General features: G+C 39.0%; 1 protein-coding gene across 1 annotated transcript in view; it reads right to left on the reverse strand.

The window, feature by feature from the left end:
* The window catches only part of LOC127952011 (zinc finger protein 208), a 97703-nt gene continuing 71063 nt past the window's right edge, over positions 1-26640 (reverse strand). The window contains exons 6-12 of the mRNA XM_052550223.1: positions 26457-26618; positions 19360-20577; positions 13656-13817; positions 11966-13187; positions 4432-4435; positions 4106-4190; positions 1-3576 (exon numbers count right to left, since the gene is read on the reverse strand). Of these exons, the coding sequence (XP_052406183.1) occupies positions 2363-3576; positions 4106-4190; positions 4432-4435; positions 11966-13187; positions 13656-13817; positions 19360-20577; positions 26457-26618 (4067 nt within the window). The 3' untranslated portion in view covers positions 1-2362. The remainder of the gene's footprint in view (positions 3577-4105; positions 4191-4431; positions 4436-11965; positions 13188-13655; positions 13818-19359; positions 20578-26456; positions 26619-26640) is intronic.

Consider the following 26640-nt stretch of genomic DNA (forward strand, 5'->3'; position numbering starts at 1 on the left):
ATCAATCAATCACCTTTATTTATATAGCGCTTTAAACAAAATACATTGTGTCAAATCACTGAACAACATTCATTTGGAAAACAGTGTCTCAATAATGGAAAATGATAGTTAAAGGCAGTTTATACAATTTTTCATCTCCTATGGTAGAGAATGAGTGGAACTGTTCCTCAGGGGTCTATAGTGCACTGTCTGATGTGATACTGTAGCTGACGGCTGAATGGTTTATCTCTAATAGTATCAATATTAGTAGTAAAATAGACACTTGTTGTAAACACTTATTGATGCTTTATTTTTTATTGATTTAGCCACTGTATTGAATAAATACCTGGGGTTATGTTTGTTTTCTTCTAAAAAAAAGATGAAAAGTAATCGGATCTAGCAGTTTTTAATGCTTTTCTGTAGGATAGGTTACTTTCCTGCCAAGCAATATGAAATACCTCTAGTTTTGTTTTCCTCCAGCTGCGCTCCATTTTTCGGGCTGCTCTCTTTAGGGTGCGAGTATGCTCATTAAACAATGGTGTTATGACTGTTTTACTAAGTCTTCCTTGAGCGTAAAATCTACAGTATTAAATCTAGAGTATGATTTCGTCAATGAGTAGGTCCTGAGATGTGTTGTCTAACCCCAATAGAGTTCAGAATGTGTATAAATGCTGATCTCAATGCATCTCTTTCATTATCAAAATGGATATTAAAATCACAAACAATTAAAACTCGGATGTAAAATCACCAAACTCTTTAATAAAGTCTGTATGGTGCCTTGGTGGCCTGTATACAGTAGCCAGTACAAACATAACAGGGGATTTATCATTAACACCTTACTTCAAACGAGTTATACTTGAAGCCTGCCCTCTGAGAAATACTGAAACGTTGTTATAAATTGAAGCAACACTTCCACCTTTGCCTTTTAGACGCGGCTCATGTTTATAACAGTAATCTTGGGGGGTGGACTCATTTAAAATAATGTAATCATCAGGTTTAAGCCAGGTTTCTGTCAAAGAGAGCCCATCTTGATTATGATCAGTTATCATTTCATTTACAAAAATGTATTTTGTAGAAAGGGACCTGATATTCAATAAGCCGAGATTTATAATTTGTTTATCCGTATTGCATCTATTTTTTATTTGTTGAACCTCAATTAAATTTTTTGTAATTTTTGTATTTTCTAGTTTAGGGAACAGACACAGTCTCTATAGTGTGATATCTAGGTGAAAGAGTCTCTATGTGCTGAGAATTAACTTCCTGAGAGATGGTGGTTCCCCGGAATCTGAATGACTCCACTGCAGTCACAGGGCTGTTCATGATGGTGAGTGGGGGGAGTGCAGGGGGGTTTCTCCTGAAGTCCACGATCATCTCCAGTGTTTTGAGCGTGTTCAGCTCCAGGTTGTTGAGACTGCACCAGACAGCCAGCTGCTCAACCTCTTGTCTGTAAGCAGACTCATCATGCTCTGGATGAGGCCGATGACTGTAGTGCCATCTGCAAACTTTAGGAGCTTGACAGAGGGGTCTTTAGAGGTGCAATCATTGGTGTACAGCGAGAAGAGCAGAGGGGAGAGAACACATCCCTGTGGGGCACCAGTGTTGGTGGAGCGGCTGTTTGACATGAAATTTGGTCTGGAGGGCTTTTGGGATGATGGTGTTGAAAGCCAAACTAAAGTCCACAAACAGGATCCTCACATAAGTCCCTGTTTTGTCCAGATGTTGCAGGATGAAATACAGTCCCATGTTTACTGCATCATCCACAGACCGGGTATGTCATAAGAATGCATTAAAACTTAAAATAAAACAACTCGAATCTCTAATTGTTTTCATTTTTTTATGAATATAATATGATACTGATATTTTATTTACTTTTATGTGATATGGAAACATACTTAGATATAAACACAAAAAGATAAATGCCTTGATCTCGTAATCATTTGTGCAGTGTGCACACTTATACAATAATAAGAGAGAGGTGTATGTATTTCATTCTTTTAAAGTACCTCCCACCTGCATACAGAACTACATTTTGAGGAACTGCGAGTCAGGATTTGAACCGGTCATAGGTGGGACAGTTGCACTAGGCCAGGGTTCTCCAAACTCAGTTCTGGAGGGCCACTGTCCTGCAGAGTTTAGTTCCAAGAAGATCCAAAACTCCTGGCTGAAAGTTTCTAGTATGCCTAGTTGGACCTTGTTTAGCAGGTCAGGTGTGTCTAATTGGTTTTGGAGCTAAACTCTGAAGGAAAGTGGCCCTCCAGGGCTGAGTTTGGAGAACCCTGCCCTAGGCTATCAATGCAGACAAGAGTCCCTGTCCACATTCCACACATCAAAATGACTGTGATGTGGCACAGGGATTCACTAGGAAACACAACAAAATGGCACTTCATGAAATAAAGGTTTCTGACCCCTGGTTTAGATTGACACTTTTTCCACACTTCTTGGGTGAACTCAAGTGACAGTTAAGGGATTTTTTTAGTTTGAAACTCTTTCCACACTGATCACAACTGAACAACTTCTCTCCGGTGTGAATTCTCATGTGATATTTGAGGTTCACTGCTGTTGTGGAGCTCTTTCCACACTGATGACAGGTGAAAGGCTTCTCTCCAGTGTGACTTCTAATGTGGATTTTAAGATGTCCTCTTTGAGAGAAGCTCTTTTCACACTGTTGGCATGTGAATGGCTTCTCTCCAGAGTGAACTATCATGTGGACTTTAAGGTATGCATTTTCAGCGAAGCTTTTTCCACACTGTTGGCAAGTAAAAGCTTTCTCTCCCGTATGATTTCTCATGTGGACTTTAAGATGCTGTTTTTGTGTGAAACTCTTCCCACACTGTTGGCAGGTGAAAGGCTTCTCTCCAGTGTGAATGCTCATGTGTAGTTTTAGGTTTCTTTTTGCAGTGAAGCTCTTTCCACACTGAGTGCATGTATATGGCTTCTCTCCAGTATGCATTCTCATGTGACTTTCAAGATTTCCTTTTTGTGTGAAACTCTTCCCACACTTTTGGCAAGTGAAAGGCTTCTCTCTGGTGTGAATTCTTATGTGGCGCTCAAGGTTTTCTTTTTCAGTGAAACTCTTCCCACACTTTTGGCAAGTGAAAGGCTTATCTCCAGTGTGAATCCTCATGTGACGCACAAGGTTTCCTTTTTCAGTGAAACTTGTTCCACACTGTTGGCAGGTGAAACTCTTCTCTCCAGTATGAATTCTCATGTGGCGCTCAAGGGTTCTTTTTTCAGTGAAGGTCTTCTTACACTGTTTGCAGGCGAAAGGCTTCTCTCCAGTGTGAATTCGTATGTGCTTTTTAAGGTTTCCTTTAAGAGTAAAAATCTTTCCACACTGTTTGCAGATAAAAGGTTTCTCTTCAGTGTGAATTTTCATGTGTCTTTTAAGGGTTTCATATTGGCTAAAACTTTTTCCACAGTGTTTGCAGCAGAAAACTCTAGTTCCTGTCTTCTGAGCTCTTATTCGTGTGGAAACCTCTTCAGTCTGTGAGCAGCTAAGATATTTTTCTTCAATTATGAAATCACAACTTTTCTCAAGCAGGTAGTTCTCTTCATTTTGATTCAGTTCTTGACCCTCGTCTTTTAGCACCTTCAGGTCTAAGGTGAATAGAAACAAAAACAAGTTAAAAGATTGGTGCACCCCAAAATTATAATTTCCCCATGATTTACTCACCCTTCAAATCATCCTAGGTGTAAGACAAATATTCTTATTTAAAACTTTATAAACAAAACAACCAGATTCTAGATCTATGCTGATACATATTGACTTCCGTGACGTAGTGCTCCTTTGATGTGATTATAATGCGTAGTATATTGTAGGAGTGTGCTCTACATCACAGAAGTTTACGCAAGTCAAATGTGAATAACCGTCAAAATCTCCTTTACACTTCCTATTCACTTCAATTATAAAGCTAGCAACAACGAGGATATATATACATATAAACTCTGATTGTGTTCGTCTGAAAGAAGAAAGTCATATACACATAGGACAGCTCAAGGGTGAGTAAATTAAGGGGTAATTTTCATTTTGGGGTGAACTATTCCTTAAGCCTAGACTCCAGGTCAAATAAAAGCCATAATTAGGAAAACCATATAACATGAGTTAAGCTTTGAGAAAGAAACAAACCTGTTTGTTCCTCAGTATCTTCATGTTTGATGCTGAACACTTCTGTAATCCTAATGTCTTCACTCTCCTCTTTAATAAACGACATCTTTATAATAGTGTGTCATGTGGATGATTATCTGTGAGTTTGGACAAGATGAGAATAATTAACAGAAAGAAAATAATCCAAACTAATTGTGTTACTCAGTGGGGATGCAATTAAAAAAAAATGTTATACTAAGCATTACACAATGTTACATTCAGTAATAGAACATTCATTTAAGAATTCTCTTTAGAAGCATAAAATATCCTGAACAGTTTGGAACACTTCAAATGCTCAAAACACAAACCTTTCTTCAGCCAAATCACAACAGAGCAGGAGGAGGCACAGTCTTATGATGTCATATCTCCCCTCCAAAATAAAAGTCCCCATTCACACGCTAAAATCAGAAATGTGCAGACATATTCAATTACAAATAATAAAACACACCAACGATGCTCAGAGTTAAATTCTTGTTGAAATACAGATTTAAATGTTAAATTAAAATAAAATATGACATTTTGTAAATGGCTACATACATTTTATTTCATCTTTTTTTTATGAATATATGTATAAATCTTTAATTCAACAAATATATTAATAGTTATCAACTGGCAAAATTAATTATGATTGTGTATATCCTCCCTGATTATATTTTTCTTATAGTAGATTAGTGTAGTGAAAAACTTGAGTAAGGACATCAGCCAAATTACCTAATAGGGTTTTCTTAAAAATAAAAAAAATACAATAAATAAATAAAACTGATAAACACATGCAAATAATAGTTTTTTATTGGACATAAAAAAGGACCACAAAGGAAATTCTATGACTTTTTTGTTTTTTCACTTGTGTGAGGCGTACTTGAATTTTTTTTTTAATTGTCTTAAAAAAGCAACAAAAACACAAAAGAAAACATCAGCAAATGTTAATGTTTGTTAAATAATATAGATTCATCTTTTTAAGTGTTCCTAACAGCAATATAATATAAAATGTCACAAGAATGTAAATGCAACATAAAACCAACTTAAATTTAAATCTACCCCAAACTATAAATTTTATTAATGGGATAAACCCCTTGAGATGTAACATCTCTTTTTCGAGGGGGTCTCACCATATAAAGTTAAGCAATCGTACATCTTAGGATCATATAAAACATAACAAAATCACAATTAACATTTCAAACAACATTGTTTAAACATCCAAAAAGATGTAATGGATCTAATGTCTGCAGGCAAGTTATTCCAATCTATAGGTGCTTTAAACATAAATGCTCTTTTGCCAATAGTTATTTTTTGTTTGTTTGCTCGAGGAACACACACACACACAAAAACCTGAATAGATTGCAGAAGTGGATAATTTATTAAACAAGGTACAAAATATTGTTGCAGGTAACTGGGATAATTAAAATAAATATATTTAAATTATAAATTGAAGCCAATTAATGTCTACTAACATACAGTTATGTCCATTGAAGTGCATCATACATTGAACAATGATGAGTAAAGAAAAGAACAACCCAAAACAAATCTGCAAACTCTTTTATATGCTATATTAAGAGGGGCAAGATCTGATTTTGAAGCTGTTTGATAAACCACATCAAAGTATTCTATAAATAGAAGTATTAGTTGAGAGGCAATTTTCTTACGAACACTATTTGTAAAACACTTCTCACTGCTGTGTGTGTGCACTTGGATGGGTTAAATATAGAGCACCAATTCTGAGTATGGGTTACCATACTTGACAAAATGTCACGACTTTCACTTTCACACTTTTGAGAATGATATAAAGTACCAATTCCAATACTGACTTTGTGCAAAACATTATTAACATGTGATTTAAAAGAAAGTCCAGAATAATGCCATTTTATATAATCAACTTTATGCAATGGAGTACCATCAATACATGATACACCATGAGAAGTAGGATTTGGATTTAAGTCTCTGTCTATAACCAAAAATCATAATATATGACTTGTATAAGCCTTAATTTATTAGCCAAAAAACACTCTTGTAACATGTTAAAGAGATAACTGAATTTGTATAGAATTGAAATTAGAAACATATATGATGGTATCATCAGCATAAAGTTGAACCTTATTGGGTATTAATGGTAAATTATTTTCATAAATAGAAAAAAGAAGCGGTCCAAGTATAGAACCTTTGTTGAATCAAAAAAGCTGATTTATTCCCATCTATGACAACTCACGGTTTTCTATTATGCAAATATGAATTAAACCACAAAACTGTATTTTCAGAAAAACGAATAGCATAGTTTATCTATGAACAAATAATGGTACACCAAATCAAAAGCTTTAGTTAAATCAAGAAAAAATGCACCTGTGATTTTTTTTTTTTTTTATGTGAGTTTGCCATCGTCTGAAGCTGAAAACACATCATTAGTAAACTTAAGAAGAGCAGTTGTAGAATGATTAGACCTAGTAACCAAATTGAGATGATGCTAAAATATTAACACATAAATAATTAGAAATTTGATTATAAATAATTTTTTCAAAAACCTTAGATATAGAATATATAATAGATATAGGTCTATAAGTATTAGGATCAAGAACATCACCTCCCTAATAAATTTGAGTAATGCGAGCACATTTCCAAATAACTGGCAACTCACATGTGCTCAAAGAGAGGTTAAATAAATCAGCAAGTGGATACATTAGAATATCTGCTTCTGTGACACACATGTATCCATTTTGTTCTGTTATGGAAACCAACAAACTATATATTACTACAAATTATGGGAACTTTAAATGAGTAATAATTTGGGTCGTATACAATAAGAGAGAGGTGTGGGCATTTAATTCTGATAAAGTAACACCCACAGCACACAACTATATATTTTGAGAATTCCTTGTTTTATTAAGTTACTGACAACTTAAGCCCGAGACACACTACACAATTTTAGCAATCCTATAAGATCATTGTCTCACTATGCGACTTTGGTTTAATAAACTTGGCTATGACATGCGTGTGCTGGGGCATCTCAAATTAGAATGTTGTGGAAAAGTTCATTTCAGTAATTCAACTCAAATTGTCAAACACGAGCATTAAATTTATAGCACACAGACTGTATATAGTATATTAAGTATATTAGTATATTAAGTATATTAAGTCTTTGGATCTTTTAATTGTGATGATTTTGGCTCACATTGAACAAAAACCCACCAATTCGTAGGCTACGACGCACTTTCTAGAGAAGAATAACACTTTAAATACAGTTGATCCTTTACGCTTAAGGAAGGTTAAGGAAAACAGTTTGACACCATGACACCAAAATGGAGCGCAGCTGGAGGAAAACAAAACTAGAGGTATTTCGTATTGCTTGTCTTGGAGGGGTGATGTTTCAAAGTCACACCACCTTGCTACTGGGGTTCCTCAAGGCTCAGTACTTGGACCACTTCTCTTCTCCATCTACATGACATCTTTAGGATCTGTCATTCAGAAGCATGGCTTTTCTTATCACTGCTATGCTGATGACACCCAACTCTACTTCTCATTCCAGCCTGATGACCCGATGGTAGCTGCTCGCATTTCAGCCTGTCTAAATGACATTTCTAGCTGGATGAATGACCATCACCTTCAGCTTAACCTTACAAAGACTGAACTACTGGTGATTCCAGCTAACTCATTGCTTCATCACAGCTTCTCTATTCAGCTGGGTTCATCAACCATAACTCCTTCGAGGACAGCCAGAAACCTAGGAGTTGTGATGGATCATCAGTTAAGCTTCACTGACCACATTGCTACAACGACCCGGTCCTGCAGGTTTGCCTTATACAACATTAGGAAGATTAGACCCTTCCTGTCAGAGCAAGCAACCCAACTTCTTGTCCAAGCTCTTGTTCTCTCCAGACTGGACTATGGTAATGCTCTCCTGGCTCTCCCTGCATGTACTGTCAAGCCCCTGCAAATGATCCAGAATGCAGCAGTGAGGGTTGTCTTCCATGAGGCAAAAAAGCTCATGTTACTCCTCTCCTCATCAGGTTACACAGGCTACGAGTAGCCGCTCGCATCAAATTCGAGGTACTGATGCTTGCCTACAAGACGACCACTGGCACGGCACCAACTTACCTAAACTCACTGGTTAAATGCTATGTGCCCTCCAGAAGTTTGCACTCTGCAAGTGAACAACGCCTTGTGGTGCAATCCCAAAGAAGTTCAAAATGACTCTCACGGTCCTTCTCCTGGACTGTGCCCAGCTGGTGGAATGACCTCCCAATCTCAATTCGTACAGCTGAGTCTTTACTCATTTTCAAGAAACATCTAAAGACTCATCTTTTTCGCCTGCACTTAACCTACTAACACCAGTACTTTTCCTTTTCTTGTCTTTTTCATTTAATAAAAAAAAAAAAAAAAAATGTATATACACCTGGCTATGCGTTCTATACTAGACTAACTGAGACTTGTCATGGCGCTTGCATTCTGTTGTTGTTCTCTTGTTGACCTGACTGCTTCTATTGTTCTCATTTGTAAGTCGCTTTGGATAAAAGCGTCTGCTAAATGATTAAATGTAAATGTAAATGTAAATGCTTGGCGGGAAAGTAACCTATCCTACAGAAAAGCATTAAAAACTGCTAGATGTGATTACATTTCTTCTCTTTTAGAAGAAAACTAAAACATAACCCCAGGTATTTATTCAATACAGTGGCTAAATTAACGAAAAATAAAGCCTCAACAAGTGTTGACAATTCCCAACACCACAGCAGTAATGACTACTTTACTTCTAAAATCGATACTATTAGAGATAAAATTGCAACTATTCAGCCGTCAGCTACAGTATCACATCAGACAGTGCACTATAGACCCCCTGAGGAACAGTTCCACTCATTCTCTACTATAGGAGAGGAAGAATTGTATAAACTTGTTAAATCATCTAAACCAACAACATGTATGTTAAACCCTATACCATCTAAGCTCTTAAAGGAGGTGCTTCCAGAAGTAATAGGTCCTCTTCTGACTATTATTAATTCCTCATTGTCATTAGGATATGTCCCCAAAACCTAATTAAGCCTCTCATAAAAAAAAAAAAAAAAAAAAAAACACAACTTGACCCCAAAGAACTTGTTAATTATAGACCAATCACGAATCTCCCTTTTCTGTCCAAGATACTAGAAAAGGTGGTATCCTCACAATTATATTCCTTCTTAGAGAAAAATAGTATATGTGAGGATTTCCAGTCAGGATTTAGACCGTATCATAGTACTGAGACTGCTCTCCTTAGAGTTACAAATGATCTGCTCTTATCATCTGATCGTGGGTGTATCTCTCTATTAGTTTTATTGGATCTTAGTGCTGCGTTTGACACAATTGACCACAACATTCTTTTTCATAGACTTGAACACTTTGTTGGCATCAGTGGAAGTGCATTAGCATGATTTCAATCGTACTTATATGACCGCCATCAGTTCGTAGCAGTGAATGAAGATGTATCATATCGATCACAAGTGCAGTATGGAGTACCTCAAGGCTCAGTACTAGGGCCGCTACTCTTCACGCTTTATATGTTACCCTTGGGAGATATCATCAGGAAACATGGTGTTAGCTTTCACTGTTATGCTGATGATACGCAGCTCTATATTTCCTCGCAGCCCGGTGAAACACACCAATTTGAAAAACTAATGGAATGCATAGTCTATATAAAAAACTGGATGACGAGTCATTTCTTACTGTTAAATTCAGAAAAAACAGAGGTGTTAATTATAGGACCTAAAAACTCTGCTTGTAATAACCTAGAACACTGTCTAAGACTTGATGGTTGCTCTGTCAATTCTTCGTCATCAGTTAGGAACCTAGGTGTGCTATTTGATCGCAATCTTTCCTTAGAAAGCCACGTTTCTAGCATTTGTAAAACTGCATTTTTCCATCTCAAAAATATATCTAAATTACAGCCTATGCTCTCAATGTCAAATGCAGAAATGTTAATCCATGCATTTATGACTTCAAGGTTAGATTATTGTAATGCTTTATTGGGTGGTTGTTCTGCACGCTTGGTAAACAAACTACAGCTAGTCCAAAATGCAGCAGCAAGAGTTCTTACTAGAACCAGGAAGTATGACCATATTAGCCCGGTCCTGTCCACACTGCACTGGCTCCCTATCAAACATCGTATAGATTTTAAAATATTGCTTATTACTTACAAAGCCCTGAATGGTTTAGCACCTCAGTGTTTGAATGAGCACTTTTACATTATACTCCTCTACGTCCGCTACGTTCTCAAAACTCAGGCAATTTGATAATACCTAGAATATCAAAATCAACTGCGGGCGGCAGATCCTTTTCCTATTTGGCGCCTAAACTCTGGAATAACCTACCTAACATTGTTCGGGAGGCAGACACACTCTTGCAGTTTAAATCTAGATTAAAGACCCATCTCTTTAACCTGGCTTACACATAACATACTAATATGCTTTTAATATCCAAATCCGTTAAGGGATTTTTAGGCTGCATTAATTAGGTAAACCGGAAACACTTCACATAACACCGTACTTTCTACATCATTAGAAGAATGGCATCTACGCTAATATTTGTCTGTTTCTCTCTTGTTCCGAGGTCACCGTGGCCACCAGATCCAGTCTGTGTCCAGATCAGAGGGTCACTGCAGTCACCCGGATCCAGTACGTATCCAGACCAGATGGTGGATCAGCACCTAGAAAGGACCTCTACTGCCCTGAAAGACAGCGGAGACCAGGACAACTAGAGCCCCAGATACAGATCCCCTGTAAAGACCTTGTCTCAGAGGAGCACCAGGACAAGACCACAGGAAACAGATGATTCTTCTGCACAATCTGACTTTGCTGCAGTCTGGAATTGAACTACTGGTTTCGTCTGGTCAGAGGAGAACTGACCCCAACTGAGCCTGGTTTCTCCCAAGGTTTTTTTCTCCATTCTGTCACCGATGGAGTTTCGGTTCCTTGCCGCTGTCGCCTCTGGCTTGCTTAGTTGGGGTCACTTCATCTACAGCGATATCATTGACTTGATTGCAAATAAAGACAGACACTATTTAAACTGAACAGAGATGACATCACTGAATTCAATGATGAACTGCCTTTAACTATCATTTTGCATTATTGAGACACTGTTTTCCAAATGAATGTTGTTCAGTTGCTTTGACTCAATGTATTTTGTTTAAAGCGCTATACAAATAAAGGTGACTTTGACAATTCAATACCAATATACTGAACCATCTGTTTATGCTTTTCTAAATCCCAAACAGAGTCCAGACATCAGTAAAGTATGCATCTATGAACATGTTTTATAGGCTTTTTTAGATTTGGGAAATACACATGCATTACAGACGTTACAAAAAACATTTTGGAGACATAAAACCATCATTTTGGTTGGCCACCTACTGTACATCATAAGTGAAAAAAAATATTTAGAAACATTCTAAGTCATTTTAGAAGAAACAGTGAAGAACAACATTTTGTATAAACCTAAGTCTTTCTTAAAAGTGTTTCTTCTTTAAGCTGCCTGAACAAGAACAGTTTGTAAAAACCTCTGCTTTTCTTTATGAAAGAGTAAGCAAACGGCAAGTAACTTATATGCATGTGTAAAGAACATGAAACTCATAAGGAAGCACAACAATACAATTTATATCATGAAGCAAAATTCAAAACAAGGAACTCTATCTTTGAGCTGACCTGAATCCCAGCTGAATCTGCTGGTTTTGAAGATTAACTTTATTCACTGTGAAAACTTTAGATAATGTTTCTTCATCATGTCACTTGTGATGACAGATGTATGCAGATGATATTTCATAGCTTGATGCATTACTGTGTCATCTTTTTGTAATGATGCGAAACAGAGCTGAAAGATCTGAAGATGATCTACTTAATGTGATTGTTTTTTATATGTCTGTTCAGGGCAGAAGATTGACTGAAATGCTTCCCACATGCAGTGCATTGATACGGTTTCTCTCCAGTGTGAATCCTCTCGTGTGTTTTCAGATGTGATGACTGACTGAATCTCTTGTCACAGTGTGAACACTTGTAAGGTTTTTCTCCAGTGTGAATCCTCTGGTGATGTTTTAAACAGGTCGCTGAAGTAAAAGTCTTCTCACACTCGAAGCACACATAATCTCGCAGACCAGTATGTGTTTTCTGATGTATTTTCAAACTTTGCAGACGTGAAAAACTCTTTCCACACAAAATACATGAATGTGGTTTCTCCTTTGTATGAACTCTCAGGTGTGTTTTCAGGTCTGAAGTACTCAAAAATGTTTTCCCACATTGATCACATGTGTACAATTTCTCTCTAGTGTGGATGTTCATGTGCCTCTTAAGGTTTGCTGATCGTCCAAAACTCTTTTTACACTGACCACAAGTGAACAGCTTCTCTCCAGTATGAACTTTCATATGCACCAAAAGATTTCCTTTTATTCTGAAACTCTTCTCGCACTGATCACATGTATACGGTTTCTCTCCAGTGTGGATCCTCTCATGTATTTTTAGAGTTGCTGACACACTGAATCTCTTGTCACAGTGTGAACACTTGTAAGGTTTCTCTCCAGTGTGAATCCTCTCATGCAGTTTTAAACTGCTCGCTGAAGTAAAGGTCTTCTCACACTCAAAGCACACATGCTCTCTCACACCAGAATGTATTTTCTGATGTTTTTTTAAATGTTGTAGATGTGAAAATCTCTTTCCACACAAATGACATGAGTGTGGTTTCTCCTTTGTATGAACTTTTAGGTGCTGTTTCAGGACTGAAGCTCTCAAAAATGTTTTCCCGCATTGATCACATGTGTACAGCTTCTCTCTAGTGTGGATGTTCATGTGTAACTTAAGACTAGCTGATTGTGTGAAACTCTTCCAGCAATGATCACAAGTGAACGGTTTTTCTCCAGTATGAACTCTCATGTGAACATCAAGAATATGTTTATATTTGCAGCTCTTTCCACACTGAGTGCAGGTGAAAGATTTATTGGCTCTTGTTTTCTTTAATATTATCTGTTTGCTTTCACAGCTACTCGAAGGGTTTTCTCCAGATTTGAAGTGATTTTTCTCCTCAACTTCAATCAATTCTTCATTGTCCTCATGTTCTTCAATCAACACTGAAATAACACCAAAAACGGTTCATATGTCAGTAAATCATGAAAAAGTAAAGAGACATGAAATTGGACCCTGAAATAACAGTGTAAACTAGTCAATTTCTATATAAAATTGTGATATTTTGATGAAATTGTATAAATGCATTTAGTACATTATATATATATATATATATATATATATATATATATATATATATATATATATATATATATATATATATATATATTGTGATTTCTTTTAGGCATAAATCTCATGTTTCTGTAGGAAGAATTTTTAAATAAATTTGACCAAGAACACAATTATCTAACAAATAATATAAAGTACCCCTTTCATAGAAAGGTTCTTTTATTATTTTATTTAGTTTTACTAATGAAGATCTCTAAAGATATTTCCAACAAACAAAATCTAAATCTACTTGTATATTTATAACCATCAGCATTGTCAGAGAAGAATCAAGAATAAAGACCAACCTGTTAGTTCTTCAGTATCTTCAGTGTGTTTAATTCTGCAGGGTTCTGGATCTCCCATCTCCTCTCGGTCCTCTTTAATTAACTCAAACTTTACAGATTTATTCCTGAAGCTTTGATGCTCGTCTTCACTTGTAAACTGATGGGAATTTTCCAGCTGAATTTCTGTGGAAGAAGCAGATTTGCCATAATAAACAAGAAACCATGATGCAGTGTCTCTTTGTGAATCAACATACCACTCATGATATTAAAAGAGACACAAAAGTAAGAGTGTAGAGCACATCAATTTAAAATGTTAATTCAGTAACATTGAATGCTGTATTGCCACAGCCGTATCACTCTGCAGCCCAAGACTGGTCACCCGCTGACGCTTAGCAGGGTTGAGCTGGTCAGTACCTGGATGGGAAACCTCCTGGAAAAACTAGGTTGCTGTTAGAAGAGGTGTTAGTGAGGCCATCAGGGGGTGCTCATGTAAATACAGTAAGATTGTTATTAATGCCGGCACTAATGATGTTCGACTTCCAGTCGCAGATCACAAAACATAACATTAAGGAGGTGTGTGAACTTGCAATTATGATGTGAGACAGTGTAATATGCTGTGATCCCCTCACTGATCCCCTCACTCAGATGCATAGAAGATTGTCATCCCTAAATGGCTGGATGTCTAAGTGGTGCCCACAGAATAAAATAGGTATCATAGACAATTGGACGAGCTTCTGGGGCAGACCTGACCTGTTGAAAAGAGATGGTCTTCATCCCTCCTCTTCTCTCTAGAAATATGGCACATAGTCTTAGAGTTTATACTTGACTAACTGGGGCCCAGGTCAGGGAGCAGACAGACTGGCTAAACCGACCGTCTGCTAGCTGCCTCCCGTCACAGAGGTCAGTTAATTCTCAGCACATAGAGACTCTTTCACCTAGATTTCACACTATAGAGACTGTGTCTGTTCCCCGAACTAGAAAATACAAAAATTGTCAAAATCAATTTAAGAGTAACAATTTAATTGAGTTTCAACAAATACAGAACAGATGCAAAATTGATAAAGAAACGATAAAGCTTGGCTAATTGAATATCAGGTCCATTTTTACAAATGCACTTTTTGTAAATAATATGATCATTGATCATAACTTAGATGTGCTCTGTTTGACAGAAACCTGACTAAAACCTGATGATTACATTATTTTAAATGAGTCCACCCCCAAGATTACTGTTATATACATGAGCCACATCCAAAAGGCAAAGGGGGAGGTGTTGCTTCAATTTATAACAACGTTTTCAGGATTTCTCAGAGGGTAGGCTTCAAGTATAACTCGTTTGAAGTAATGGTGCTTCATATAACATTATCCAGAGAAACAAGGATTAATGATAAATCCCGTTATGTTTGTACTGGCTACTGTATACAGGCCACCAGGGCTCCATACAGACTTTATTAAAGAGTTTGCCGATTTATATCCGAGTTAGTGCTGGTTGCAGATAACGTTTTAATTATTGGTGATTTTTGTTGGTCATGCGGTTCAGGCTTTGGTGACGCAGGTGTCCGAGCTCACCCAACAGTTCCAGCTATTACAAGCTCCTACTGCGCCACTCACACCGCCTGTTCCTCCAGCACCATCAGAGACCCCCTCCCAGCCAGAACCACATCTCCCAATTCCGGAGTCTTACTTGGGTGAGCCCAACTTTTGTAGAGCTTCCTTAACCTGCTGTGACATGCACTTTTCCCTCCAACCCAGAAACTTTGCCAATGAGAGGGCCAAGGTGGCCTTCGTGTTAACCCTGCTCTCTGGGAGGGCGGCATTATGGGGAACAACGGTGTGGGAGAACCAGGACCCATGCTGCGCCTCGTTTCAGTCACTCTCCGCCGAGATGAGACGGGTCTTTGATCGGGCCGTCGCCGAGGGGGAGGCGGCCAGGAGGCTTGCTGAGCTACGTCAGCATGAGAGATCCATCGAGTTCCAAACCCTGGCGGTGGAGTGCCATTTGAAAGAGGAGGCGCAGTGGGACATGTTCCTGAATGGGCTGGTTGACCGCGTCCAGAAGGAGATCTAAGCCCTGGATCTCCCTACTTCTCTGAATGGGCTCATAGGACTGGCTTTGCGGGGCGACGCACATCTGACGCGGATGGACTGGTCCTCTAACTCCATTCTAACCTGGTGTAAAAGATGTCATGAGTCTTGTTTAGTCTCTGCCTGTCCATCTGTGTCTATGTCTGTGTTACAGGAGGAGGCGGTGGATTTGTCTAACTCTGCATCGTCCCTACGACTGTGCCATAGAATTACTGTCAGGTAAGTCTCCGCCTAAAGGCAAATTATATTCACTTTCTGTTCCGGAAAGGGAGGCTATGGAGAAATATATTTCTGATTCTCTAGCTTCGAAGTTCATCCACCCTTCCTCTTCTCCAGCGGGGGCGGAGTTCTTTTTTGTGGTGAAGAAGAACGGATCACTGCGACCTTGTATTGATTACAACATCACGGTAAAGAATACTTATCCTTTGCCATTGATGTCTTCAGCCTTCGAGAGGTTTCAGGGACCATCGATTTTCACAAAACTGGACTTACGCAATGCTTATCATTTGGTCCGTATCAGGGAGGGGGATGAATGGAAGACCGCCTTTAATACCCCCAGAGGGCACTTTGAATGTTTGGTCATGCCCTTCGGGCTTTCCAACTCCCCAGCGGTCTTCCAGGCACTCGTCAACGACGTGCTGTGAGATATGATTGATCAGTTCATATATGTCTACCTGTAAGACATATTGATTTTCTCTTCTTCTCAGAGGTTGCTAGAGAATGGGCTTTTTGTCAAGGCGGAGAAATGCGAGTTTCATGCACAGTCGATTCCATTTCTGAGGTATATCGTGTCAACTGAGGGAATACGCATGGATCCCGAGAAGGTTAAGGCTGTGGTAGAGTGGGCAAGTTCAGAGGTTTCTGGGATTCGCCAACTTCTACCGGCGTTTTATTCGCAACTTCAGCCAACTAGCCGTACGTCTGACCGCCTTGAGCTCCGCCAAAACTGTGTTCAGGTGGTCAGACACAGCTGAGGCTGTGTTTGCCAAACTGAAGAGCTGCTTTGTTTCAGCCCTCTCTTGATCACCCCTGACCCAGCACATCAGTTTGTGGTGGAGGTCGATGCGTCGGAGGTGGGGGTAGGGGCGGTGTTATCTCAACGTTCTCCCTCAGAAGACAAGGTCCACCCATGCGCGTATTTTTCTTATAGTTTATCTCCTGCTGAACGAAATTATGATATTGGTAACCGAGAATTGTTGGCAGTTAAGATGGCATTAGAGGAATGGGGCCACTGGTTAGAAGGATCAGGGGTTCCTTTTATTGTATGGACAGATCAAAAGAATTTAGAATACATTAGCACTGCCAAAAGGTTGAACTCCAGGCAGGCTCGGTGGGCACTTTTTTTTCGTACCACCCGGGTTCCAAAAATATTAAACCCGACTCTTTGTCACATTTTTGACCGTTCCGAACGCCAATCCACTCCCGAGTGTATTTTTCCTGAGACATTAGTGGTCTCCACACTCACATGGGAGATCGAATCGAAGGTCAAGACGGCCTTAGAAGGGTTAACGCCTCCGCCCGGGTGTCCACCAAATTGCTTATCTTGGCCGGAGGAATTGGGGTCCAACGTTATCCAGTGAGGACATTGCTCTAATGTGGCTTGCCATCCAGGGGTTAAACGAACTAAATTTTTGGTCAAGCAACGATTCTGGTGGCCACTTATGGCTCGCACCTTCACAGTTTTGTTTTGGTTTTGGCCTGGTCCCACATCGCTCTAGATTTTATTGTCTATGGTGGAGTACGCCCACAATACCTTACCAATATCAGCTACGGGCCTATCTCCTTTTGAATGTAGTGTAGGTTACCAGCCACCTATTTTTCCCAGTCTGGAATCCGAAGTCACGGTCCCCTCAGTTCACGCCTTCGTCCAGAGGTGTCACCGCACTTGGACTAGAGCCAGCGAAACGGTCTAGGTATCCCGTATACATCGTGGGTCAAAGAGTGTGGCTTTCTACTAAGAATATTCCTCTCCGCTCCGTATCTAATAAATTGGCTCCCAAATTGATTGGCCCATTTACTGAATAGCACTGACTCGCGAGAGAAGTGATTCCAAATTACGCTTTGCTGATGCTCTCCACACACCATGTGATTGGCTGTATGCTGCACGTGTTACACTTCTTAATCCCCCCTTTCTTAAGCACTCCATAGTTATTTGCAAACACCGGTTCAATCTCTGAATTGACCGAGTATGTTTATATCGAGCCGGGTCAGCCCACTGATCCTGATCTAAACCAGGCTGGCTTAATCGGGTTTTGTCAACTCAAAACAGGTGCACCTCAATAAATTAGGATGTCATGGAAAAGTTAATTTATTTCAGTAATTCAACTGCAATTGTGAAACTTGTGTATTAAATAAATTCTATACATACAGACTGTAGTAGTTTAAGTATTTGGTTCTTTTAATTGTGATGATTTTGGCTCTCAATTAAAGGGGGGGGGGTACAATAGTGTTTCATGTATTCAGAGTTTTTCACAGTGTTAAAGAGATGGATTCTCATGTTAAGCATGGCCAAAGTTTTCAAAAATAATTTAGAAGAATGACTGAGAATTTCTGTGCTGAAAAACTTACTTCCGGGTTGATACAAGTTTCGACTGTTTTTTTTTTTATCGTGGATCTAATGCGCATTTCTCTTTGCACATGTTGACCCGAGGAGAGCGAGACCGCGCACATCAATGCGCTTCCTCGGGAGATATTCGGCAGCGATGCATAGGATTTGTTCAAGAATGTCTCCAAATAACTTCGTTTTTTGATGTGAGGAAAAGTTTACTGTGTTCAGCTTCCCAAAGAACCCAGCATTACATGAACAGATGATGCAGTTTGTTTTTCTGGGGCAGCAATGGAGTATAGCAAGTGCCTCTGTGTGTTCTCGTCATTCAGTGACAAATGTTGTATAAACAAGACCCAGGTCGACGCTGGATTTGCACATCGTTTGCTATTAAAAAATGATGAATATTATACTATCATAGACTATATGCTATAAAAAACGATGAATGTTTGTGTCTTACCCTCCTTGTGAAGGGTGTCAATGATTGTCTTCTGGACAACTGTCTTCCCCATGATTGAGTAGCCTAGTGTTCCAAACTGAGAGACCATTTTGAAGACTCAGGAAACATCTGCAGGTGTTTTGAGTTGATTAGCTGATTAGCATGTCACCATATTCTAATTTGTTGAGATAGTGAATTAGTGGGTTTTTGTTAAATGTGAGCCAAAATCATCACAATTAAAAGAACCAAAGAATTAAACTACTTCAGTCTGTGTGCATTTAATTAGTTAATACACAAGTTTCACAATTTGAGTTGAATTACAGAAATAAATGAACTTTTCCATTACATTCAAATTTATTGAGATGCAACTCCGCAACTCTCGAGTATTCATCTCGCTACATTCTACAGGCCACTGAGGTTTATGGCTGTTTATTGCTGTTGTGGATCTCTTTCCACACTGTTGGCAAGTTAAATTATTCTCTCTCATGTGACTTCTCATGTGGAGTTTTCACGGAATTAGATAATTTGTCTTTGTCACGTCACTTGTAATGAAAGATTTATCCAGATGATATTTTATTGTTTAATGCATTACTGTGACACATTTAGTGAGAACGCATCATCAGACCTGAAAGTGCTGGTTGTGAAGATGATCTACTTACTGTGATTATTTTTTGTATGTCTGTTTAGGGCAGAAGATTGATTGAAACACTTCCCACATGCAGTGCAATGATACGGTTTCTCTCCAGTGTGAATCCTCTCATGTGTTTTCAGATGTGATGACTGACTGAATCTCTTGCCACAGTGTGAACACTTGTAAGGTTTTTCTCCAGTGTGAATCCTTTGGTGCTGTTTCAAACAGTTTGGTGACGTAAAAGTCTTCTCACACTCGAAGCACATGTAGTCTCTCACACCAGTATGTGTTTTCTGATGTTCTTTCAAACTTTGTAGACTTGAAACCCTTCTCCCACACAAATTACATGAATGTGGCTTCTCTTTTGAATGAACTCTCAAGTATTTTTTCAGGACTGAAGCTCTCAAGAAAAATTTATCGTATTGATCACATGCGTACAGTTTCTCTCTAGTGTGGATGCTCAAGTGCCTCTTAAGGTTTGCTGATCGTCCAAAACTCTTTTTACACTGACCACAAGTGAACAGCTTCTCTCCAGTATGAACTTTCATATGCACCAAAAGATTTCCTTTTATTCTGAAACTCTTCTCGCACTGATCACATGTATACGGTTTCTCTCCAGTGTGGATCCTCTCATGTATTTTTAGAGTTGCTGACACACTGAATCTCTTGTCACAGTGTGAACACTTGTAAGGTTTCTCTCCAGTGTGAATCCTCTCATGCAGTTTTAAACTGCTCGCTGAAGTAAAGGTCTTCTCACACTCAAAGCACACATGCTCTCTCACACCAGAATGTATTTTCTGATGTTTTTTTAAATGTTGTAGATGTGAAAATCTCTTTCCACACAAATGACATGAGTGTGGTTTCTCCTTTGTATGAACTTTTAGGTGCTGTTTCAGGACTGAAGCTCTCAAAAATGTTTTCCCGCATTGATCACATGTGTACAGCTTCTCTCTAGTGTGGATGTTCATGTGTAACTTAAGACTAGCTGATTGTGTGAAACTCTTCCAACAATGATCACAAGTGAACGGTTTTTCTCCAGTATGAACTCTCATGTGAACATCAAGAATATGTTTATATTTGCAGCTCTTTCCACACTGAGTGCAGGTAAAAGATTTATTGGCTCTTGTTTTCTTTAATAATATTTGTTTTCTTTGACAGCAACGCGAAGGGTTTTCTCCAGTTTTGAAGTGATTTTTCTCCTCAGCTTCTCTCAATTCTTCATTGTCCTCATTTTCTTCAGTCAAATCTGAAATAATAAAAAAAAAAACAGTTCATTTGTCCGAAACGGAACCCTGATATAACAGCATAAAGTAGTCAATTGCTATACAAAATTTTAATAATATTGATGCGATTTTATATATATATATATATCTGAAACTTTCCATAAGTGAAGTACATTGCTTTTTAATAGAAAGTCATAGTCAGAAGTCAGAAGAACACTGACTGCAGTAAAGCAGGTTTGACGAATCATTGGTCTGGCGTTTGTAAGTTAAACTAATTTTCCACTAAAGTTGAGTCTGGGGTGTGTGCGATTGTGTGACTAGCGAAAACGATGCATATTTAGATGTTTTTTTTTTTTTAATAGCTGAGATCAGGAGGTCATTTCACCAGCTGGGCACAGTCCAGGAGAAGGTCAGTGAGAGTGATTTTGTGCCTCTTTGGGATGGCACCACAAGATGTTGTTCACTTGCAGAGCGCAAGCTTCCGGAGGGCACATAAGTTTGAACTAGCGAGTTTAGGTATATTGGTGCAGTGGCAGTGGTTATCTTATAGGCAAGCACAAGTACTCCTTGAAGACCACTCTGGCTGCTGCATTCTGGATCAGTTGCAGAGGTTTGATAGAACATGCAGGAAGGCCCGCTAGGAGAGTATTACATTAGTCCAGTCGGGAGAGAACAAGAGCTTGGACAAGAAGTTGCAGGACCAGGCCATTGTAGCAGTGTGGTGTGTGAAGTTTTACTGATCATCAATCAAAACTCCTAGGTTTCTGGTGGTCCTGGAAGGAGTTATTGCTGACAAACCCAGCAGCATAGAGCAGCTGTGATAAAATTATGGGTTTGCTGGAACCAGAAGCAGTTCGGTCTTAGTGAGGTTGAGTTGAAGGTGATGATCTTTCATCCAGCTAGAAATGTCTCTCAGACAGGCTGCAATGCAAGCAGATACCGCCGGGTCATCTGGTTGGAATGAGAAGTAGAGTTGAGTGTCATCAGCGTAGAGGTTAGAAGAAAAGCTATGCTTCTGAATGACAGACCCTAATGACGACATATAGATGGAGAAGTGAAGTTGTTCAAGCACTGAGCCTTGAGGAACCCCAGTAGCAAGAAGTTATGGCTTAGAAACCTCACCTGAAGGATCTGTCAGAGAGGTAGGAATTAACCCACAGGAGTGTGGTTCCAGAGATGCCCATCTTTCTGAGGGTGGACAGGAGAATCTGGTGGTTAACGGTGTCAAAAGCAGCAGACAGGTCCAGTAAGATGAGTACTGAGGATTTTGAAGCTGCTCTTGCTAGTCGCAGGGCTTCAGTAACTGAGAGCAGAGCAGTCTCAGTTGAGTGGCCACTTTTGAAGCCAGATTGGTTGCTGTCCAGGAGGTTGTTCTGTCCAAGGAACATAGAGAACTGGTTGAACACAGCTCTCTCAAGTGTCTTTGCAATGAATGGAAGAAGGCATACTGGTCTGTAGTTTTCTAAAAGTGTTAGATTTAGAAAGGGTTTCTTAAGCAGTGGGCTTACCCGAGCCTGCTTTAATGCGGAGGAAAATGTACCAGAGTGAAGAGAGGTGTTGATAATGTGAGTAAGTGAAGGTATGACGGAAGAAGAAATGGCCTGAAGGAGGCGAGTGGGGATAGGATCAAGTGGACAAGTAGTAGGATGATTGGAAAGGATAAGTTAGGAAATCTCTGTCTCCGAGAGTGCAGAGGTGGAGAGAAAGTGTGTATTCGTCGTTAAGTAGTTATCATCAGTTTGTGGTGTGGGGAATTGGTCAGTGTTGGTTCTTGTTTTATTTGTGAAGCAAATTACAAAGTCATCAGCTGTAAGAGTTGATGAAGGAGGAAGGGGAGAAGGACAGAGAAGAGAAAGTTTTGAAAAGTGTGCAAGAGTCAGAAAAGTTGTTAATTTTGTTGTGGTAGTATGTCATTTTTAGCAGCGGAGACATTTGTAAAGAAAGAAGAGAGGAGTGACTGATACACACCAAGGTTGGTAGAGTTTTTTGATTTGCACCATATTCTCTCTGCAGCCCTGAGTTAAGAGTGAAGTTCACAGAGAACTTGAGACAGCCAGGGGGCAGAGAGAGAGTAGTGTGTGCTGGTCTGGATGAAAGTGGGCAAAAGTTGTCTAAACAAGATGTTAGAGTGGAGTAAAGAGCGTCAGTAAGACAGTTTGTGTCCAGTGTTGAAAACTGAGAGGGTGAAGGAAGTCAGGATGAAAGCACACAGAGTGTTGGTTTTGATCCAAGTCTCAGTTAGGGCCAAGAGTTTGAGAAGGTATAGAGTGGCAATTGAATAATTAAATTATGATTTGTAAACAGCAGACTGACAGTTCCAGAGTAGAGGACAGAAGGATAGGCTGTAAATGATTAGGATTGGCCTGCCTCCAACGTACAGTGTGTGATTTTGGAGTGTTCGTGGTAATAGTCGAGATTCAAAAGCACATAGTGAGTACAATTATCCTAAACAAGTAGATGAGAACAAGTTGTACAAAGAGTAAATAAAGGTAAAGAAAGGGGAAAAAAGCAATAATCAAGTGCCTGTCCTTCCTCGATGGAGTCGTGCAGAGTTGATGGTCTTTGCACGAGGGCTACCATGGAGAACTAACCAATTTTGTACTTGCCTGGGTACTCACAAAAAGGAGATGAGATGAAGGAGAGTTGGGCTCCACGCCGAGCTCTATGACTAAAGGGAGCTCCTGGCTGGATTCTGGAGAGCATTCTGGAGCCTTTATTGGATTGTACTTGACAGTAGAAGTCATCTCTAGATGGGGACAGGAGCAAAATCTGTGTCGAGTTTGGGGGCTGGAGCCATTTCTGGGCTCCAAGACATCCCATCATATTCCACCAGTACTCCCAGGGGCACTTACTGGGTTATTGAAAGGATTTGCATGGGCTGATCAACAATGGAGCTCATACTGTGTTGTCTTTTGATGTTCTAGTCTTCTGTCAGTGGTACACAGATCAGAGAGAGAGAAGAATAATGTTGCAAACAGGCTTTAATTAACACAACAGCATTGATAAGGCAACATGTGATCTTACACTTCACTGCTGGTCATAGAAAAATCTTGAATCTTGAATAAGCATAACAGATTGAGCAGGAGGAAGATCAGACAGGTGAGGAACCACACACGTTTATAGGACTTGATGGAGAGATAAACGCTTTCCTTTCATTCCTTGTTGGAAGAGCACACGGAACTTGGAGATGGAGACACAGAGCTGACTGGAGATAACGAACTGGAGATCGGAGATAGGAGAGACTTGGGAGTGCAAACAAACAACCGGTAAGTAGATGTCAGGTGAGTAACAATTCAAGCCGAAAATCTGGAAGGTCTGTGTGTGTGTGTGTGTGTGTAGTCCTTTTAACCAGTGCAGGTGGAATGAGAGACAGCTGGTAATCGTGACTGAATGATTGGTGACAATGAGCAGGCGAGCAGGAGGAGGAATTGTGGGAAATGACTGGTTACAGACAAGAGATTTTCTGGTTACAGACAAGAGGTTGAGCAGCTGGCTGTCTGGTGCAGTCACAAAAATCTGGAGCTCAACATGCTCAAAACTGTTGAAATGATGGTAGACTCGCCATCATGGACAGAAGTCATTCAACCACCATCACTCAGGACCTGAAGTGGGGCACTCACATTGACACCATAGTGAAAAAAAGGCTCAGCAGAGGTTGAACTTCCTTTGACAACAAAAAAAAAAGTTCAACCTGCCACAGGTGCAGATGACACAGTTTTATACAGCTGTTATTGTGTCATTTCTGTGGTCTTCTATAACTGTCTGGTTTCTATAAATGTCTGTGCGCCAGAACATCTAGGCATAACCCCCCCCCCCCCATGCCATCTCCATCTTAAACAGCTAACACACGAATTATTACCAGTGTTCTGTAATTTATTTCTTTAATTCATTCTCCATCTCTAATTATTGTCTCCCTGTTCTCATGTTGAATATGTCTGTAGTTGTATGTATGCATGCATGTACCAAGAGCAAAAAAAAATAAAATCTGACAGTGATATACAGTATACCGTCTGTGATAATATGGTTAGTGTTGTTGTAATGATGTGCCATCTGACATTATCAGGTAGATCTATTAGTCCATTAAAATTGTAAATTCAAGGCATTCTAAATTGTAGACAGGCAAAAATGCTACTGTATGCTTTTCATATTTATATAATTCAATTATTCATCTATATCACGGAAAGAGTATATCACGTTTTTCTGCAGATATCAGCGTGATAACAAATGTAATAATAAACAGTTAAAGTCGGCATGAAACGGAAGTTGAGATTGTCATTTTTTCCTTGCTGTGACGTATATCCGAGTTTAACGGCTTCTGAAATTATAAAAAAATGTAGGGCGGGGCTTGGTTTCGTCCATCGGGGAATTGATTGGATCGTTGGAGGTTGGGCGTTGCAAACAAAATGAAGGCAGATTTGAATGCTAGTTTACATTCAGTTGTGGAGGATTTCTCTCCACCGTTACCCTCCCATGAAGGATTTTTTATTGAGGAGCCCGGCGACGAGAATGAGGACGAGGAGCTAAATTTTCAGGCAAGAATCAGCCCATATTTATACGAGCCTCCTGCAAACCAAGATGAGTCGAGTGAAGTTGTCGGTCAAGTTCACCCTCGAGAGTTTCTCTGAGAGGTGGCGCAAAAAACGAGAAAGACACCTATAGCCGCACCCTCATCGGCTCTGGCCGCACCCTTTCGTCATGGCACGTGACCGAAAGAGAAGAGAGGTCGTTTCGAGGGGGGATGGTAGGGTAATGTATTTGATTAAAGATTATAAGGGTACATGAATTTAAAAAAAATAATGAAGTACACAGATAAATCATTTATAATAAACACTACAATATTACATATAAAAAGAAGATTTTTTCAAATTTGATTTCATGCCGACTTTAAAGTTAGCAATAAGAGTGACTTACATTTCTAGTTTTTGTCAATTTTGCCAATAAAAATAGTTCCAAATTAAAGATCACAGCACTGTTTTGCATCTTTTTTGAGTAAAAGTTTACTTAATGAATGAATCAACATTTTGAACAAATAGGTTGAATAAAGGATTCAGTGATTCACTTATTAACAACAGTCAAATGCTTTATTCCTTAATAAATCAGCCGTTGACGCAATGACTCACTCATTAACTGCCATATAACTGTCATTTTCTGCCATATACTGGCGTTTAAATTGAGACTTTTTTCATGTCTTAAATCATTTAAAATAACAGTATTTAACCTTTTAATTTTAAAAACTGCAGTATAAATGCATCCATGTCCCCACTGAGATACATAAAATTTGTAAATACATCTAAATGCTGTTTCAGATGCAGATTCCAGAAATGTTTTCTTGGCATAAAAATAAGGAATAAAAGACACCAAGTACTGGATGAGGTGCTCCTTATTCTTACCCAAAAATACAAAATTGAACAAAAACTTAAAACTGAACATTATCTTGCTACTCACGCTGTGTATGAAATTTTACATTTTGCATTTACTTGTACTTTAACTTTCAATAATTAAGTACATTTGAGATTTTAAAAATACTTTTCTTAAGTATAATAAATATCACATACTTTAATACTTTTACTCAAGTAATATTCTGAAGGTGACTTTAACGTCTGCCAAAGTAATTTTCTGGTAAGATCTCTGTACTTTTGCTTGAGTATGACTTTCAGGTGCTTTATACACCACTGACACACTTTAATACTTCCTTTTTCAATAAAAACTCTTTCCACACTGAGTGCATGCATAAGGCTTCTCTCCAGTCTGAGTTTGTATGTGCTTTTTAAGGTTTCCTTAATGAGTAAAACTCTTTCCACAGTGTTTGCAGATGGAAGGTTTCTCTTCAGTGTGAATTCCCATGTGTCTTTTAAGGGTTTAGTTTTGAGTAAAGATTCTCCACAGTGTTTGCAGGAGATACCTCTAGTTCCTGTCTTCTGAGCTCTTATTCGTGTGGAAACCTCTTCAGTCTGTGAGCAGCTAAGATATTTTTCTTCCGTTTTGAAGTCTGGATTTTCCTCATTCAGGTACTTCTCTTCATTTTGATTCAGTTCTTGACCCTCCTCTTTCAGCACCTTCAGGTCTAAGGTGAATAGAGACAAATA

Source organism: Carassius gibelio, chromosome B3 (genome assembly GCF_023724105.1).
Source record: "Carassius gibelio isolate Cgi1373 ecotype wild population from Czech Republic chromosome B3, carGib1.2-hapl.c, whole genome shotgun sequence".
In the NCBI taxonomy this organism is placed as follows: domain Eukaryota; kingdom Metazoa; phylum Chordata; class Actinopteri; order Cypriniformes; family Cyprinidae; genus Carassius; species Carassius gibelio.